This window comes from Perca fluviatilis, chromosome 7, assembly GCF_010015445.1.
Source record: "Perca fluviatilis chromosome 7, GENO_Pfluv_1.0, whole genome shotgun sequence".
NCBI lineage: Eukaryota > Metazoa > Chordata > Actinopteri > Perciformes > Percidae > Perca > Perca fluviatilis.
The window spans coordinates 14,583,889-14,600,814 of NC_053118.1; the positions used below are offsets into that span (position 1 = coordinate 14,583,889).

Below are 16,926 nucleotides of genomic sequence, written 5' to 3' on the forward strand. Positions count from 1 at the left end.
TATAACTATAAGTTTGAGTGGTAATTTGAAAAAGCTTCTAAGCCTATGCATAATATCTCATTGTAATTCAGTGATGAGAATTCAAATCATTCTCCCGGCAGGTTTCTCCCAGCATGCATTGTGCTATCTTGCCCATGCAACACAACACCTCTCTGCACAACTAAGGTATGATTCTCCACCACAAGAGGTCACTCATAGACCACTCCACGACCTTACTGCAATCTGCCAGGGTGCCCTACATGGGGTTGGATATTGGATAGTCAGCGGAGACAAAGCATTACTATAATGATAATAATAACAAAAAGAAGAAGACATAGAAGAAGAGTGTCTCTCAACAAAAAAAACAAGATCAAATTGCAATATGTAGCCCAAAACAGGACACAGTCAAATATCATCAAGAAAGGGTAGCCCTGTCACTTAAATTGACTGGAACATGCAATCACTCCCTGATTAATGGCCAGATGCTTTTATTATTGTATACTGAACTATGACTAAATCTTAATTATTATTGCTCAGATTGAATTAAAGATGACTACATTACAAAGCGGTAAAAAGAGCCATACTTCTGATTATAATCAGTTGGTAAACCCACTGATGCGTAGGCTACATTTCTTCAAAAGGCCTACTCAAACTTTTCACTTTTTTATGCACCCCTATTTTATGTAGTAAAAATTATTTGAACCCTTAAGAATTTAATATTTGATGTGAAAGTCTGACATGCTTGGGGCCACATGAGGATTTTGAGTACTTTATTTGCCAGTGTGGTATTTTGGCTGTCTGAAGATAAAGCACGTACTGTGAACTGTGTGCCCCTGATAAGGATCTTTTCACACTTAGGGACTTACAGGAAACGACAGCTGCACTTCTGTTTCTGTGCTGCTTATTAATAGGGGACTGCTGACTTTTAGTTCAGTTAGTTCAGTTAGTTCAGTTAGTTCAGTTAGTTCATCACTGTACATTTGAGGACACTGCATTCATAAAGTTCCGGACAGAGAATTAAAGAGCCCTGAAGTGCAGACACAGACTACCTGATAGGAAAAGGCATCTCTAAGACACCCGTCACCATGTCAGGTGAATGCAATTTAACAAATGTACATGTTTTTCATAATGTGTAGTCAATGTATTATTGACTTGTTGAAGAAATATTTGTTCAGGATCATTTGTAATGCTGTATGCTGTAATACATTGCCGTCAGTTTTATGTTGTTGTTTTTTTCCCACTTAAATGCGAACGCTGTAATGCAGCTTTATAATTTCTTTAGGTTCCCATTTGGATTTTTAGTAAACAGTCCTGAGATTATTTTTTTATTTTATTATGTTGAAATTGCCTGTAAAAACTAAGGAATATAAACTTTTGGGAAGTTATCAAATTGTCTTTAAAAATTGATCTTTATACTGTTTGTATTCGTCAAACAAATAGCCTTCAAACACTTATCGGCTAAAGTAGACAGAATAACAACAGTTCACAGTACATAAAATCTTAAGTAACTTGATTACCATTTCAAAACTTAAAAATATACATCTAAAATAATTGTATATGGGGAACCCAACTATGATGATGATGATGCAACCTCAAATGAGCAACTGGACACCAGTGTTTTGTGATATGAATTTAAGTGTGATATGAATTTAAGTGTGTATTATTGTGTGATTATTATTGAGTGTTTATATTATTTTGTCCACCCCTTGTAGATTAATGCATCCTGATAAATATTTCTAACCAGGGAGTGCATGAGGTGTGAAAACCAGCAGGGGGCATACTAACCTCCATTATCAATTGACTTTGATGGTTTTTTCACCCAAATGACAAATGATCATACTTTCTATCTGTGCAGTTAGTTCTGGTTTTATTTGCAACAGGCAGGTCAATGCATGCGACTCATATGGTTTTGAGATATCCATGTGTAAGATTTCTGCCTTTACACGAGCATTGTAGAGTTAAATGGAATTTATTTTGTGGTGCTCACAGCATTGAAAAACGACAATTAGCAGTAACTAAACAGTGGCCCCAGCGAATTATCAAGGACCCCACTGTGAATAGCTTTTATTGGAACTACTTCCACAAAAAAAAAAAAAAAGAAGATCCCTATGAAAATTGTCGAGATGATGCAGACTAGTTAAAAATTGTTAATGACATTTTTCAGTGCTTGGCGCACAAAAAACTAAATTCCATTTACCTCCACTAACGACATGTCTTTACATGCAACCTGGTCCTTTTAATGTACAGTAGGCTATAGTATTTCCTAATGTGCAGGAATTACATCTAAAATAAGGTTAGATGCTGGATATTGTTGAAATAAATATTTTATGTCCACAGATGATGGAGAAAATGGAACCACAACTACAGAAAATTATACAGATTATTTATCATATTATGATGTAGAAAGTTCGGCCTTTGCTCCTTGCAGCAAGGTTGGTTTGATGGATTTTGGCAAGGTGTTTCTGCCCACTCTCTACAGCTTGGTTTTCATCCTCGGCTTCCTAGGTATGTGTGTGTATGTGTGTGTGTGAGAGAGAGTCAGTAGGCTAAAGGAGACCATTACTTTACATATGATGCTCAGTAATATCACATATTTAACATGTTATTTCCTCCATCTCTCAAGGCAATGGCCTAGTGGTGTGTGTCCTGGTGAAGCATCGCAACCAGACCAACTTGACAGACATCTGCCTCTTCAACCTGGCTCTCGCCGACCTCCTCTTTGTCCTCACGCTGCCTTTCTACTCTCACTACTTGGTGGTCGGTCAATGGACTTTTGGAGACTTTATGTGCCGTTTCGCCTCTGGCTCCCATAACACTGGGTTCTTCAGCAGCATCTTCTTCATGGTCGTCATGACGCTGGACCGCTACGTGGTCATCATGCACACTCAAAAGATGGCCCGGTATCGCACTGTGAGGTTAGGCATCGTTATGACCGTGTCTGTCTGGATGCTGAGCTTGTGTGTCTCTCTACCAGTTATTATCTTCACAAAGGTGAAAAATGAGTCTCATGGGCAGACTTGTAGCCATGCCCCAAACGACGCCTGGAAGAGTTATCACACCTTGACAATTAATGTATTGGGTCTCATGATTCCCTTGCTGGTGATGATAGTTTGCTACTCCAGGATCATCCCCATACTGATGAACATGAGGAGTGCAAAGAAGCACCGCGTCGTCAAGCTGATCGTCTCCATAGTGATTGCCTTTTTCATATTCTGGGCCCCATATAACATTACCCTTTTCTTGGTATTTCTGAAATCTGAAGGTGTATTGCCAAAGAATTGCAAAGTGGAATCAAATTTAGGGCTGTCAGTAACAGTGACTGAGACCTTTGCTTACACTCACTGCTGCCTGAACCCCATCATATACGCCTTTGTGGGACAAAAGTTCATGAAACGAGCCTTGCAGCTTTTGAAGAAATGGGTGCCTGGGATTCTCCTTCCCTCCAACAGAGATCTGTCAGATAGCTCATACAGAAAAAGCTCAAACGTGTCCAGGTCCTCTGTTGTCACCTCCAATCTCATCATGTAGGAGGTGGAGGGCAGATTATGTTGTATATATTATGCTTTATGGACATCACCTGCAGAGTTGACATCTTTGATCCGGGTAGCCTTGTTATTAAGGCTACTACTGCCGAGCATGTTATCCTTATACATGTTGCATGATTTGTTTTTTCACTTCCAGTTTCCACCTGTGACAGCGTTATTCATCAGCATTGTCTTAAAGTGCCTGCCCCTGTACATATTATCTTTAGACCTTTTTGGTTTTACTTGCATTTTGAATTTGCACTGGAATATTTGGTTTGGACCATAAGATGCCAGATGTGTAGGCACATTAGGTGTGATCTGATGAGCATCATTATCTTCTATATGATCTCAGGTATTTTACAAAAGCTATGCAGTGTCCCTCCTTTTCCTGCTGAACATTGACTGAAACCATGAGCCTCTTGTTTGTGACAGCTTGTAACCACAAAGTTTGTTTATCTGTTCCAGATGTGTTTAAAACGTTCACACATTAGTTGATGAGCCTGCGAGATAAAGAAAAACATTCATACGGTATGGGAAAGCAATAGCTTTTGATATGATATATGGTATACCATTTCTAGAGAAACAATGTAGTCGGTTACAACATGGAATTGTTTTGTTTCTTCACATTCCTTGTGGAAAAAGTGTTTCATTCAAATGTTTGATGATGAATCAAAGCCACAAAGTGAAACTAACACAGGGTTATGTAGCACCTTTCGCACATTCAAACGTCATCATTTATCATGGATTTAAATCTGTTGATGTGGAACAAAGTTTGGCTCGTTATTCACTACTGTAATTTTTGATATTTTCTCAATGCAGTATTTTGGAAAATTTGCATCTAGTGTTTACAGTAATACGTTATTTTGTCTTGGTTATTTTACTGCCATTTCAGATGTTATTTGCAGAAAATACAGTACATGTATTCACATGTCAGCTTTACACTTAATGCCCTTTAAGCTTTTTTGTTCATGTTATGATTGGCTGTAGTGATTTAGTTTGCCAGTGAAGGTTATTAAAGTTTTACATCTCTTCTCATATCCAAGAAGAGTACCAAACAATGATAATGTTATATCGTGCTCATTTGAGATCAAAGTCATGCACCATACTTGGGTTCTTACTGCACATTTCAGCTATCATGTTGGAGAGTACTTGCCTCATACTGTACATTTTCACGTGGTGAACAGTAGTAACTTTTTCTTACAGTATCTGCACATATATGACAAAGACAAGCTGCTTCTTTAAATCAAATGAAAGAAATATGCATACTTCTAACATTTAGCTGAGAAGATACATTAAAAGAGATATGTTAAAAGGAAAAGGTAATTTAAGATAGTCACAAATTAAATCATTTCTTAGGAAATGTCTTCTTAGTGGTCTATTAGTACCATGCCAAAGGCAGCTTGTTCTATTGTGAGGGCCAGTAGTTGAGAAAAAAAAAAGCACTCAACAGATTTCGTTAGACATAAACATATAGAAGTATACAGTATAGTTACAGCTTTTATTAATTGTAAATGACAGTGGTCACAACTGAAGCTGCATGTGCAAAACTCTAACTACAGTCTGCACTACCAGAACCCCTGAGCTAAACAGTTCACATCACCTGCTAAACTCATTCCAAACAACACCACTCACACATCTCAAAACTCAGTGACTCAGTGCAGCGACACACTCAGAACAATCCTCATCGGGACAACACACACTGTCACTCAGAACACACCGAGAATACAGAAATTAGAAACCTTTAATTTTTACTATTTAAATAATTTGAGTGATTTAAGCAAATCAATATTTTAAGAGTAAAATTCTTTCACAAGATTTTCTTTATTTTATAACACAAGTTTTTTTAGGTAAACAAGAAGGAATGAAAATCAGAAGTTTGCGTCAATAGATATATATTTTAACACTGATAAAAAAGTTACAAACTCAAGGTACATAATAGTAACAAGGATTGGGGGACTAATGCTGCCTCTCTCCAGCATCACGCCATCAAGTTTTTATCAACATCACATTGGATGTCCTCTCTTGCCATGCACCTGGGGAGTGTGTGTGTTGTTGTTGGGGGGTGGATATCACAATGTGTGCTGCAAGGGCCAATGATGGTTTGCTTCTCATCGCACCCCTTATTGGTCCATACAACAGCTTTACGCTGAGCTAGTGCCGGCAGAACAGGGGAAACCAGTAAGAACCCCCTAGGTTTTGGTGATAATGTGGCTTTTCACCACTCTGCAGGTGTCACAGAGTGGTTTGCAGCACATCACAGTTATATTGTGTGGTAACTGCCTCCATATTCCCCCCTCCTCAAACCAATAGATCAGGTTTTCTCTGCTTGGAGGAGGAAAGTGTTTGATCACCACCCACATGACCAAATGTCGCTACTGATAGCTATGAGTGCTGGATGTGGGGACACAAGTCCAAAAGGACTGCCAGGGATGGATCAGGCATTTCAGAAGGTTTTTCCCCCAGGTGCATGTCAAGAGAGGGCATGTGTGGTTAACAGTTTTGACAGCAGTGTGTTACTGTAAATCCACAGTGTTGTGCAGGTTGTGGTTAAAGCCATGACATAAGTGTGTAGACTTTTGTAAACTATGACCAGAGTTCGGTCCACATGAACTGCTGCTGTGCAGACTGTGGTTAGAGTTGGCTCCAGCTGTGCCTCCTGTCGTTTAACAATCGAAAAAAAAACAGTTGATCCATTTATGTGTATTTAGTTAATTTAAAGATTCTATTTTAAATTAAAAGTACACTATTTTGAAATTTAAATTTAAAAAAACTCCCAAAAAGTTTGTTTGAGAAGAACAAAGAAGCAGAGAAAAGCTCCTCATTAGAATTTTCCCCTACTCTTTTCTTGCCACATATTAACATACATTTCTCGGAAAACCACAATGACACCTCTGTGCAGTTTTAACACGATGCGGAGGAAACAACAAAACCAAGAGTTCTCCTTACCAGAAACGAGCTCTGCAGCAGGATTTGACACAAAAAGCGAGCAATGCACGTTGACAGGATGCTTTGTAAGCTTGATGCACAGCAAAAGAGCACACAAATTCAAGAGCAGTGATTTGGGGAGACATTACGGTAAGCACAACATTTTTTAAATGTTTAGCTGCTATTTACTAGACCTTCTTCACCTCTCTCACCTCCTACACTTATAAACACAGTGGGTAGTTGAGGATTGTGTATGCACGTGTGTGTGTAAACGTCAGCCACAGGAAGTGAGGGTCGGCATGGGTGTCAAAGCACGTGGTGCTGCATATGTTGATAGTGAGAGAAATAGGCTTGAGATGTGGTTTAAAAGAGATGACATGAATTTGATTATGGTCGGAGTAGGAGGAAGTTTGTGATATTCATAGACAGATGCGTATTAATGCTACATCTAGACTGGTGATAGGTTGTTTATAATGTACAGTACTTCTGACATTATTGCATTCAGAGGGAGAAAGTCAATAATGGGAAGTTAACACATGCTCTAGTAAACACCAACATTCTTGTTATTGCTATGGCTATCTTTCAGATTTGGAAAATTGTTTCTTAGGTTTCAACTTTGAAGTTGAACTTTGTTTTCAGAAGCCTTTCAGGCATGACTCACTAAATGATGATAATGTGAAAGGTTGGACTTAAAGGGCAGGAAAGTCCAGTAACATCTCTAAATTCCCTAACATCACACGTGAATTTTTTTTTCTTTTAATACTTTGAAGCTTTTATCTGTACAAAATGTTCAGTGTGAAACATATAGAATTCAGTCATCATGATGGGAGGACATTGTATCTATCAGAATAAAGAGGAAAAACATCTGCCATTTCTATTTCTTGAAGATTTGTGAGTGGAGGAGCACATGAATGGAAGAAAATAGAATCAGGAGTCAAAAGATCTTGTAGAAAACGTAGGTAATTGTACATTTATTTTTTATATTTGAAAGATATTTGAAACAACAAGGTGTCTCTTCCTATTGCAAAAGCTTAATTCATTTTATTTTTATGAATACCTGCTCTAAATGCCCATAAGGAAGTTGTTTCTCAAGCCGTCACACCCAAATGCTTGCTCTTGGTGGAAATTGTTCAGTCTCTCTTTTCTGCCAAACCCTCTGTTGGTTATCTATGATGTTTGGTAGACATTAGTCTGAGCGGAGAGAGCAAAGGCCCTAAGGAAAGTGAACAACAGGATTAGGGTTTTGTTGGCAAGAAAAGCTGAATTAACTGATAAAGGAAGTTTGAGACTGTTGGGTGATTCTCTTGTTTTGTGTTGTTTTCGCATTTAATTTGTTGATAGATTGAAGGTCTGGGAGAAAAACTAAGTTACAATTAAGATAAGATAAGAAAAGATACACCTTTATTGAGCCCCAGCGGGGAAATGCAGTTGTTGCAGCAAATTCCACATATCCCTGAACAAATCAGAGTTGTGTTAGGTTTGAACAACAGCTTGGGCTTGTTACTTTGGAAGGACAGATCAACTCAATGCCTTACATAAAGTTTAAAACAAAAGAGCCCCTTGTGCCACTTTAGTCATTTTGGGGGGACTGATGCCCACCAGACTTGAGCTAGTGTAGACTTGAGATTGCCTTGGTTTAATACCAACATGAGTATTTTTTCATTTAGGTTGGTCGATAAACTGGAATAACATACACACACACACACACACACACGCGCAAAACTTTGAAGTTTAATATTATCATTCTTATTGTAACTTGTCATTTATATAATTTATTTTTTCGCAGCTTGACTGCGATTTTATGTTTATGTTAATTGAGTAATCATTGAATTATTTTGTTGATAGTATGATGCCATCTAGTCACGCTGATTTTTTACATCTATTCTCTCTTTACATGAAGGACCACAAAGGTTTTTGTCTATATTGGATGATTCTACATATTTTGTTATTAAGTTAAGTAATCTCTGCATGTTCTGTTCCTCCTTACACAGCAGTATGAACATATCCGAGAACGAGACATTAATGTACTTGGACATGTATGATTATCATGACACCTGCGATCAGGATCTCGTTCCAGGATTGCCCAATGGATCCACGTTCTTGTCCGTTCTTTACTACATACTGTTTTGTCTAAGTCTGCTAGGTATGTTCAAAAAGGCCTGAATCTTTAAGAAAAAAATGACATTTTTATTGCTCTATTTATACATTTTAATGCACATTTGCATTCAAGGCATTTAGTTGAAACTGAAGCAAGCAAAAGTAAGATATGTGCAACAGTTCTGTTCTACAATTTGTCACCAGAAATAATAAGTAACAACTAATTATTTGAATTGATTTCACAGGCAACGCCACCGTTCTCTGGGTTCTCCTCCGGTATATAAAGCTGAAGACTATGGCGGACATATGCCTCCTCAACCTGGCCCTGTCGGACCTCATACTGGCTGTATCACTGCCCCTCTGGGCCTACAATTCCCAGAACCTTGCATCATGCAAACTGATGACAGGAGTCTATCAGGTGGGGCTTTTTATCTTTTCTTCATAATTTGTGTATTGTAAATATAATAATGAGTGTGTGTGTGTGTGTGTGTGTGTGTGTGTGTCTGTGTGTGTGTGTGTAAAACGCTGTGTAATGTCAGCCAAACCTCATTGTGGCCAGAAAAAGCCTGATTCTGACTTTGTTTCCCCATCTGCTCCTCTGAACAGTTGGGTTTCTACAGTGGTACGCTGTTTGTGACCCTAATGAGTGTGGACCGCTACCTGGCCATCGTCCACGCTGTTGCAGCCATGCGTGCCCGGACACTTTGCTATGGAATCATAGCCAGCATCACTATCTGGGCTATATCGGTCGTCATGGCAATCCCTGGGGTGATCTTTGCCTCCTTGGAGCTAGTAGATGCAGATAGCAACAGCTACGAGTGCCAGCCACTGTATCCAGAGGACTGGCAGCAGTTTTGGAAGATGCTGCGAAACTTGAACGAGAACACCGTGGGCCTTTTCGTGGGTCTCCCTATCATGATTTTCTGCTATGTGAAAATCCTTTTTGTGCTGTCCAGGTCCAGGAACTCCAAAAAGAACAGAGCTGTAAAGCTGATATTCATCATAGTGTGTGTGTTTGTGGTGTGCTGGGTCCCCTACAACGTCACAGTTTTCCTTCAGACACTGCAGCCGTTCGTGGACACCCTAAACAACTGCAAGGCTTCAAAATATATCGACTCTGCCATAGGCTTTGCTGAGATCATTGCACTGACTCACTGCTGTGTAAATCCACTCATCTATGCACTCGCAGGGGAAAAGTTTAGGAAGAAACTGGGCTATGTGCTGACTAGGTACTTCTGCCAGAGCAGAGGGACTTTCAGCCACAGAGACACCACAGACACTTCCAACACACCCGTAAAATCAGATTATTAAGAATGATAAACACAACTTGCTACAAAGATGGCAAAGTGTGTGTGTGTGTGTGTGTGTGTGTGTGTGTGTGTGTGTGTGTGTGTGTGTGTGTGTGTGTGTGTGTGCTAAAAGCTGTAAAATGGTACTATGGATTGGTTTGAACAAAGGAATGTTTAGTCTATAGAATCTTATGAACACATTACTTAAAATCATGTAATTCAAAGTATATTCAAAACGTGTGAAAATATATTGTTTTTGTAAAATAAAGAAAGTAAACTTGATTTCCTTTTTCTTTTTTATAGAAAGTGAGAAAAACCGTTTCAGGCCATTGATCTGTAAGTTTAAACCATTCTGGCATGCGTGTGTAATCTTACAATTGTGACATCTTGACACAGCATTGCATCACTATGAATCTTTTTGACGCAGTCATTCTTGGCAGCTTGTAAATATTTGAGAAGAAGTGTGCAGAGCAGAGTCCCTGTGTCATAACAAAAACATATTTGACTAAGGAGCCAGTGTATGGTATCAAAATAATACATAAACATTTTAAGATCTGTAAAATGTGATGTCACATCTCAATTTGCACTTTAGATATTAGTCAGAACTTTTTCCTATAAAGAGAAAGTAATTTGCTCCCAATATGCTGTGCTGTTTTGATATAACTAGATCAGTGTTTCTCAACGGGGGCGGTTCAGACAACCAGGCGTTGTTCTGAAGATGACGGGGGGGGGGGAGAAGCAATATTTTAGGAAGGGGGGCGTTGAGGTGCCTTTGGGGGGGCGTTTGTTTGAAAGACAGTTTCAAGGTCCCATGGCATGAAGATTTCACTTTGAGGTTCTTTAACATTAATATGCCTTCCCCCAGCCTGCCTATGGTCCCCCAGTGGCTAGAAATGGTGATAGGTGTAAACCGAGCCCTGGGTATCCTGCTCTGCCTTTGAGAAAATGAAAGCTCAGATGGGCCCATCTGGAATCTGCTCCTTATGAGGTCATAAGGAGCAAGGTTACCTCCCCTTTCTCTGCTTTGCCCGCCCAGAGAATTTGGCCCACCCATGAGAGAGAGACATCATGGCTTTCAAACGAACAAAGTAGCAGTTGGTCAAGGCCACACCCCCACCCTTCACCTTCCCCCCCTCTCCTCCTCAATAGCTACAGACACAGAAATGGCACATACTAAGGAAAGCTCATTGTGGGACTGGCTCTAGTGGCTGTAATTCTACACCAAGGCTGAATTTCGGGAAAGAGACTTCAGATACTAGCCTGGCTGACACCAGACCCTTCTTAGTTGTAACTGAGAGTGGGTCTGGGAAAGCTTCATTGACAGTTCATTTCCAAAGGGGCGTCACCAACTGATGCCACTCAAATGCCTCTGGGCGCAATTGGATAGTCCTTCAACCAATCAGACCAACGGTCTGGGTGACGCTTTTCACATCCAATATCCAACTAAAAAAAATTTGATTCTGGTTTTTGGTGTAGTCCCTCCACGCCCTACTTTCTCCTTGCAGGTGTTGCATATTGCAAACTTGTTATCTTCTGCACACACGCTGAAGAATTTCCAAACAGCTGACATGTTGCAGGTTCATTCACGAGGTTCCCTGTGCAAGAATACAGCGGGCACACGCTTCACACCGCAAGCGGGTACGCGCACAGACACACGGCGGAGAAGTTCAGAGAAAGGAAAAAGAGACAGAGTCCGTGTGTGCGTGCGTCCTTGAGAAGAGAACTGTAACTCGTATAACTTATGTTGTCAGTTAATTGTAGTATTGACCTGCATGGAATCGGCATATGTCAGACTGACCTGCGGGTCCCCGAGCACGTGAAGCACGGCTTCGGTAGCCGTCATGTTGAATGTAAACAAAAAGCTGCTCTCCGTCGCTGCGCTATCCTCCTCGCGTAAAGCCCTCCTCAGCGGACATTGGAAATGGGTTTGAATGGGCTCTTCGCCAGACTGACTTGCAGAGCAAATCTCAAATTTGCCGGAAGTTCGTCAGGGTTTACCCAGGCTATTCAGATACAGTATTAGGGGACCACTAATAAAAGCATCCAAAGAGCACAATGTCATGGGACCTTTAAACCAAAGATTCACAATAACAATGCATGTTTACACTTTAAACTACTTGCAAAAAACAGTGGTCTGCACTGCAACATTAAAACCAGCCAGTTTACAGCACTGCAACTGAACGAGACTGTGTATCCTAACTCTTCTCTTCTGTGCTTCTGTCAGCTTTGTTTGGCGCAGCTCCGTGCTGCTTTCACGGAAACGGGACGTCAGAGTAGGCTATCGTCTTAAATGAGCTCCGTACTTCAGCGTGAAGCTGCGTTCAGAAAAACAAAAGCAACCGCCGCAGGGTGGTGCGACGTCCTGTTATGTTCTTTAACCCCCCCCCCAATGTAGCACAAGTAGACTTTATATTTCACAGTAACAGTTTTTCGTCAGATCTTTTATATAAAACAACGTTTCCTACTGTACCTGAATGCAGCTTCATTTAATGTAGAAAGAGAAAGAAAAAAGACGAGCGAGATACATCGACTGTGCTTTGTTTGGCAAACATTTAGCTGTTCCACAAACTCCGTTTCTCCAAACGTTTTTTCAGCTATTTACTCGCAAGACAGGCGATAGCAAACATACTCTTCTAAGCATAAAAAAAGGGCTCTCATTTCCATTCGGAAGGAAATCCTTTTGCTTTTACCCCTTGATAAGTGCCAGCTTGTTTTCCATTGGAACAATTCGATTATACATTTAGATCTGAATGAAAAATAGATTTGATATGTTAAATTGCTAGGTGTTTCTGATTGGCTACGGTTAGTGTTTGTAATACCTAATTAAAGTTTGAATGTTACATATCTAGTCGTTCTGAAGGGCTTATATTTAAATTGAATGTCAAATGGTTTCATTTTTTTTTAAACACCTGTAAATATAATTTCTATATTCACATGGCTTTATGATACCTAATAAATGTGTTGTTTGTCATTCAATGATATGACTTTTTTGATTATTTGTGATAACAATAGTAAGAACAATAATAGGCCTTATATTAAGGTGTAATCATTAATATTCGGGGCAACTAGCCTACATCTTATTTGATTTAGGGACCTGGATTATGGATAGGGGGGCGCTGGCCCAAAAATGGTTGAGAACCACTGAACTAGATAGACTGCAGTGATGGTTGGTATCACTTCTGCAATGCATAAAAGCACAAACATGCACGTAGAGCTCTGCTGTGTGTGCCTAAAGGCCTGGTCCGAGTCATATTGCATCTTTTGAAGCTTGCATATGTGGACTTGTGGTTCTATATAATCCGCAGTCACACACATGCAAGCCCACAAGCCCACCTAAAGCTTGGGTGGGGTAAGGTGTATTTTGCACGCCTTACACCTTGTCTTCCGTGGTGTGCAAACCAATTGTCATTTCTCGTACATAATGAGCTTGGGTGCATTGCTGATAATTGATTTGATCTGGCCGTATACATCAGCATCTTGTGATCCAGAGGAAATACAACGATCAGCTATCTTCTTATCAGCCGGAGGAAGTTTGTCTGTTTTACATTAACATGCTTTATGTGACATATCTGTAAAATTGTTTATTTGATAAAAGCTCAACAGCTGTTGACTGTAAATTGATACGAATAACCCTAACTTTATTAAGTGTAGCTCTGAGTCATTCTAGACATGAGGTCAGGTCATTATTATTCCAGCTATTACAATAGGTTTAGATGTGGCTATTAGGTTTATAACACAATACGTTTCAAGTATTTGAATTCAATGTGCACTTTATCCTACTAATGGCTTTTAAAGACACAGTGATGGCTATATTGAGTCTGCATTTTAAAAAGGAACTCAATAAGAGAAAAGAAGAAGAAGAATAAGTACTTTCAGATAAGTTTCCATATAACTTACAGTCTCAGCACATTTCCCTACCCTATGTCCTGTATGGGTCCCTGGGAAGGGAAGTTTAGTATCATTTCCTATGACGCCCATGTCTATAATGCATTGTTAGAGATACCTATAATGCATTATAATATGCTTTCAGCACTGTATAATTATAGTTTTTTTAAGAACTCATAAATATTCCTTGATCATTTTATAATACATTATAAAGTCTTTCATAGTGATTTGTAAGATCAAGTATCATGATTCTCGCAAGCGTCATAGTGTACTATACTTACTATACCTGTACTAATCTTTTATAAAACATGATCACTGTTATAATGCATAATAATGTGATTATAAGTTACTCTCAGTAGCCATGTAATGCATTATAGATAGGGGCATCATAGAAAGTGTTACAGGAATTCTCATTCCACTGCTTCTTTGATCTGTTCAAAATTGCTATGTAGAAAAGATGCATTGATGATGGTCATCAGTCAATTCAACAACCAATCAAACAGCATTTGATGGACAGCACAGTGACAACGGAGACAACCATTTATTGGAATCCTACAAAATCGCGAACCAGAAACTGTGCAGGAACAGCATTACTGTGATCAAGTTTCTAACTAAAGCTAGAAATCAGAAAGAACTTAAAGCAGTAGGATTACCTTACTATACAGCCCCCTGCATCTGGAACTCCCTTCCCCCGAATATCCGCAACACTGACTCTCTTTCCAGTTTCAAAACTCATCTAAAACACACCTTTTTAAACTGGCTTATTCACTTTGATCACTGTACATATGTTCACATCAAGTGTTGGTCTAACTATTTTTTTGCTTTGTAAATATGCCCTGTACCTTTTATGAACGATTGTTATATTATATTGTTTTTAACTTAGTACATAGATTTTTCTTGTAAGGTGACCTTGAGTGCTTTGACAGGCGCCTATAAATGAAATGTATTATTATTATTATTATTATTATTATTATTATTATTATTATTATATATAAATATATATTTTATATTTCCTTGGTCTATCAGAGAGACTTTTATCCAGAATAATCTTTTTGTCCGAATCACATTTAGCAGGCATAGCCAGGACAATATCTTCCCCATTCATCACTTGATAACTTTTGCACATTCTGCCCTAGTATTAATTTCGTCAGACAAGACAAGACTAAATATGTTCGTCAACGACCTTTTTTTCTATAACTAAGAAGAGACGATGACGAGACTGCACCGATGTCCAAAAACGCTGACTAAGACTAAATTAACATGCATTATTGTTGACGAAATAAGACGACACTAAAATGTTTTGCATAAAATAAAAGTAAGATAAAATCTCACTTCATTTTCGTCCACAATCGTCTCTAGTTTTTCATCATGAGATAGAATATTCAGCTGTTACGGCACCGGTGCCTTAACGACCGTCATCTACCGGAGCGGCAACGCAGATTCCCGCTGCGCTCTGATGCTCCTAAACATCGCCGCATGTCACGCTAGTTAACACTACACTTTGCAGCAGGTAACGTTAGCCTACCGTTAGCTAGCAGCTGGAGTAAACACAATTAAAATGCTGACAGCTAAACGGTGTAGAAGTTTGTCTGTATTTCACTGTAGGGGATTCCTGTAGCTGCCGTTGTCTGAAAAACAACAGATGTTGCGTTCACTTGAAACTCGCTTCATCAGCATCGTGCTGCATTCAAAGTTATTGTAAAATGCCCCTTCCCATCCAGTGGTTGTTTTTGTCGTTTAACAGGAATTTACTGGTGAATTAAGGAAGAGGCTCGATATTTGGTCGCATTTTATGTACAAAAAATCTGAATGTGTCATTAAAACAATTATATACTACTATTATACTACTCAGAAATATTTTTTTTTTTTAAAAGACTAAAATGTTTTGAATAAAACTTGACTAAGATATATTGCGTTTTCTTTTGACTAAAACTAGACTAAAATGACGAACTAAATTTGACTATGAAACTGTTATATGTGCACAAACGATGGACTATGTGCACAAACAATGGACTATGCAATTGCAAAACATAATCTACAGGTGACCACGCCTTTGCAGAATCATTAAGTTGTAACAATGGGAAATGACATTATCAAGAATTATGATTGTTATAAAGCTTATGATTTAGTGGCATATAGGTCTTTAATGTAAGCATGCAAAAACACCAACACGTTTCCTTCTCTGCTTACAAACACATTTATTAAATATACTACAGTTACAAGTATTAAACACTACAATAACAACATTTTACAAACAAAACAAGAGGAAAAGGGAAAACTGATACACAAAGCTATGGCTATGAATGACAAGGAATGTTGCAGCTATCTATTGGTAGGTTGGTATGAGAGACCTGATAAACAGATGAGATGACTGTTACCTGAGAAGCAGCAAGTCAAATCAACAGGTACAACAGCTTAGTTCTGAATTGCCAAATTGAAGTAACAAAATATAAAAGGCACCAGGGTTTAAGCAAGTTGATGAGGTTTTTGTAGAAATACGGGTTTCTCCTTGGGGTGGCTTCTCATGGACAATGGAGTTAGATGTGCTGGGGTGAGAAGCTGGAGTGCGGATCTGATTAGTAAATCGGTCGGTCCAGATTTTAAAAGTTCCCATTGGAAGAGAGCTCCTGGTTTAATCTCTCCTAGTTTCTTAACTCATGACTCATTCACCTCCTAATTTCCAAATCACATCTTCAAACTAGCAAAGAGCAAGCTTCCACCCAGAATGGCAAGGCAGAGGGGAATCAATCCTCCCCTCCTGTTCATGGACAGGCTGGTTTAACTCCTGAATGTTACTCTAGTCAGCACCTCTAAATCTGAGGCCATGGTTCTCAGCAGGAAACCGATGGAGGCTTACTTTGGGTAGGGAATGAGTCGTTACCCCAAGTGAAGGAGTTCAAGTACCTCATGGTCTTATTTGCAAGTTAGGGGACAATGGAGCAGGAGACTGGCCAGAGAATCGGAGCAGCTGGGGCTATGCTATTGCATTCGCTTTACCGCACCGTTGTGATGAAAAGAGAGCTGAGCTGGAAGGCACAACTCTCGATCTACTGGTCATGACCGACATAACTAGATTGCAGGTACAAGCACCCAAAATGGGTTTTCTCAAGAGGGTGGCTGCCGTCTTCCTGAGACAGGGTGAGAAGCTCAGCTCAGCCCCCACGGCCCTCCCTCAGTCAGTCAAAACTTAAAAATATTTAAACTGTGTTTAAATTGTAAAAATAAAT

General features: G+C 39.3%; 2 protein-coding genes across 7 annotated transcripts; both read left to right on the forward strand.

Annotated features, from left to right (window-relative positions):
• Positions 1-146: 146 nt before the first annotated feature.
• LOC120561614 (C-C chemokine receptor type 1-like) lies at positions 147-4,564 on the forward strand. 3 transcript variants are annotated; one of them, XM_039804763.1, is made up of 3 exons: positions 147-165; positions 2,317-2,484; positions 2,603-4,564. In XM_039804763.1, exons 2-3 carry the CDS (start codon positions 2,421-2,423, stop codon positions 3,505-3,507), a joined length of 969 nt encoding a protein of 322 aa, XP_039660697.1. In that variant the 5' UTR covers positions 147-165; positions 2,317-2,420; the 3' UTR covers positions 3,508-4,564. The 3 variants fall into 3 exon arrangements, with proteins under 3 accessions (XP_039660697.1, XP_039660696.1, XP_039660698.1); XM_039804762.1 differs by lacking the exon at positions 147-165 and adding an exon at positions 925-1,071; XM_039804764.1 differs by lacking the exons at positions 147-165; positions 2,317-2,484 and adding an exon at positions 925-1,071.
• Positions 4,565-6,354: 1,790 nt separating this feature from the next.
• si:cabz01093077.1 (C-C chemokine receptor type 2) lies at positions 6,355-10,096 on the forward strand. Of its 4 annotated transcripts, none has more exons than XM_039804910.1 (4): positions 6,355-7,387; positions 8,420-8,571; positions 8,771-8,943; positions 9,132-10,096. In XM_039804910.1, exons 2-4 carry the CDS (start codon positions 8,424-8,426, stop codon positions 9,834-9,836), a joined length of 1,026 nt encoding a protein of 341 aa, XP_039660844.1. In that variant the 5' UTR covers positions 6,355-7,387; positions 8,420-8,423; the 3' UTR covers positions 9,837-10,096. The 4 variants fall into 4 exon arrangements, with proteins under 4 accessions (XP_039660844.1, XP_039660843.1, XP_039660845.1 ...); XM_039804909.1 differs by having other exon boundaries at positions 6,355-6,578; XM_039804911.1 differs by having other exon boundaries at positions 6,355-6,578; positions 8,423-8,571.
• The last annotated feature ends 6,830 nt before the right edge of the window (positions 10,097-16,926 follow it).

Excerpts from the sequence above, each read along its gene's own strand:
- si:cabz01093077.1 (XM_039804907.1), top strand. The coding sequence starts at position 8,397 with ATGTTCTGTTCCTCCTTACACAGCAGTATGAACATATCCGAGAACGAG. Across the intron at positions 8,572-8,770 it reads GTTTTGTCTAAGTCTGCTAG|GCAACGCCACCGTTCTCTGG; the intron begins GTATGTTCAAAA and ends TTGATTTCACAG. Across the intron at positions 8,944-9,131 it reads TGATGACAGGAGTCTATCAG|TTGGGTTTCTACAGTGGTAC; the intron begins GTGGGGCTTTTT and ends TCCTCTGAACAG.
- LOC120561614 (XM_039804762.1), top strand. Across the intron at positions 2,485-2,602 it reads TTTCATCCTCGGCTTCCTAG|GCAATGGCCTAGTGGTGTGT; the intron begins GTATGTGTGTGT and ends CCATCTCTCAAG.